Raw genomic sequence first — 2,281 nt, forward strand, 5'->3', positions numbered from 1 at the left:
AATCCTTGTTCAATAATAGTTAAAAGAAAAGAAGAATAACTTACAGTATTATTTTCTGTACATTCTTCAAATATGATACATCTGTTAGCAGACATAAAGTCTTACAGGTAAAACTGGTACGTGAAATTAAAAAATTTAACTATCAGAATTTTCATCGTAAAAAAAAAATTGGTAATGTTATACAAACATATTTCTATTAAAATTTGTTGAACTGATGAGGCTGTTTCCAGGTCTCAAAAAAAGACGAAAAATGCATACAAAATGACGCACAAAAAATTAAAAAGAAATTTCTTCTATCAAAAATTGTTTAAATCCTTTTGCAGCTCTCGAGAAAAAAATGCTCGTATATTTATTTCTTCAAGCAAATTTCAGTAAAAGCAAAACTCTTTCTCAAGCAACAGAAATAATGAAAAATATTTATTGTGATGTTTCTTGAAGGCAAACCTTTGACCGTATTTCTAACATGAAAAAAGCTTCTCATTAAAACTAGTAGCTTTAAAAAATATTTTGAAAAAAAGGATTTCGATATCTGTTAAGTAAATTCCTTACTCTAATAGTTAGGTGGCAACCCTATTCCGAAATAGGCTGGAATGAATGGTACATATCTTGAGCGTATATGTACTATGTATACATAAACAAATTTTGATTGAAATTAACAAAATAAAAATTTGTATTACATAGAAGTGTGGCAACCCTGATGAAAAATATTTTCTGACCAAAGTTCTCAACAATACCTTTCATTTGATATCCATATTGCGATGTTTAAGATAAATTGTGTAGAATCGGAAATAAGTGGCAATCTTACACTATTATCCTAAGAGATAACATTTTGTATATAACATTTTGTTTAAGAACCTTATCTTGGTAACCATGACTAGTAATGTTTTACCTTTTTTCTAAACAAAAAATTAAATAAATGTGCGATTCAAAATAGGTGGCAACCCTATTAAGAATATTTTTGAATTAGGGATATTTAAAATACCTTCCATTTGATACCCATATTATGATGTTTTAATTAATTTGTAACTTATTTCGAATATATGGCAATCTTATACGAGTCTTCTCGAAGATAATGGCTATTCAGATAGCCTTAAAATCCAAAACATTATCTGTGTACCAAATTTCATCAAAATCGTTAAAGCCGTTTCCGAGAACCCTATGGATATATATATATATATATATATACAAGAATTGCTCGTTTAATGTAATAAGATTAGCCGTTCGGTGGCAGCGTAAAACTTATACTTATAATTCACACCGCTTTCATCACTTTCACTGGTACAATAGTTCACACAACATTATTTAGTTAAACAATTTATGTGACCTTTGACCTTGATCAAATTATTTTGCAGATGTGGCATCGATGAGTACTTTTACATTTCATTTATAATATTGTTCGCAACATCCGTACCAATTTTCAACTTGTTGCGAATTATTGCAACATCGAAAATCTAACTTGACCGGGCTAATAATTATTATTTTTTGTACAATTGTATGTATTAAATTTTTTGCTTTATTCAATCGATGAAAGAAAAATAAAACATTCAACAAAAGAGAATCACTTTAAAACTAGTCAACAGTTAATCACGACATCACCCCGAATATCACGCGTGTGGCTTAAAACCTTCTGCCAGGTGGCAAATATGCTTGTGGTTGTGGTGGAACGTAAGTGTTGGCGGGCGCCGCGGGAGCAGCAGCAGCCAGAGCAACAGGAGCTGGCGCAGGAGCAGCAGCAACAGGAGCTGGAGCAGGGGCAGGAGCAGGAGATGGTTGGCTGGCAAAGTTCAATACGGGCGCAGATGCAGCATTATGGTTGCTTGAACCACCTGGCAACGAATCATATTGTGATTGGATAGCACGTTGGGCATTCTCAGCGTCAGCTTGGGTCCTGTACTTGACGAAGTGCACTTCAGGTTTGCTTGCGCTACTCTGCACTGAATTCAATCGGTTGGCCAAATCACCGATGTCAGCTTGCTTGCTGAGTACATAGATGGCGGTACGTTCATCACCAGCAGCCCTAGCTAGCTGCAAAGCAGCATTCTCGAGTCCGTTGTTTTCTGGTCCCTTGATGAAGACAACGCGCAAGTTCTTCTTTACTGCATTGGCAATTTCACCATTGGCGCCAGCATCATCGAATTCAGATTCAGGAGCTGAATAGGTATAGAATTCTTTGTTGTACTCGTTGACGGGCTGAATAGGTTCGGAGAGTTGAGCGCCGCCATGTTGTGCTTGAGTATTGGGTGAGTAGTCGTATCCAGCGGCTGCAACAGCGATCAAACAA

The 2,281-nt window shown here is 35.4% G+C and overlaps 1 protein-coding gene across 1 annotated transcript; it reads right to left on the bottom strand.

Moving 5' to 3' along the window:
* Positions 1-1,617: 1,617 nt before the first annotated feature.
* Positions 1,618-2,277, bottom strand: LOC108381696 (translation initiation factor IF-2-like; the record flags this gene model as incomplete). Its single annotated transcript, XM_017638106.1, has 1 exon — positions 1,618-2,277. A coding segment is annotated over one exon (660 nt), but the record flags the coding sequence as incomplete, so codon positions are not given.
* Between the last annotated feature and the right edge of the window lie 4 nt (positions 2,278-2,281).

This window comes from Rhagoletis zephyria, unplaced genomic scaffold (assembly GCF_001687245.7).
Source record: "Rhagoletis zephyria isolate East Lansing unplaced genomic scaffold, Rhagoletis_zephyria_1.1 Rzeph_scaffold_23438, whole genome shotgun sequence".
In the NCBI taxonomy this organism is placed as follows: domain Eukaryota; kingdom Metazoa; phylum Arthropoda; class Insecta; order Diptera; family Tephritidae; genus Rhagoletis; species Rhagoletis zephyria.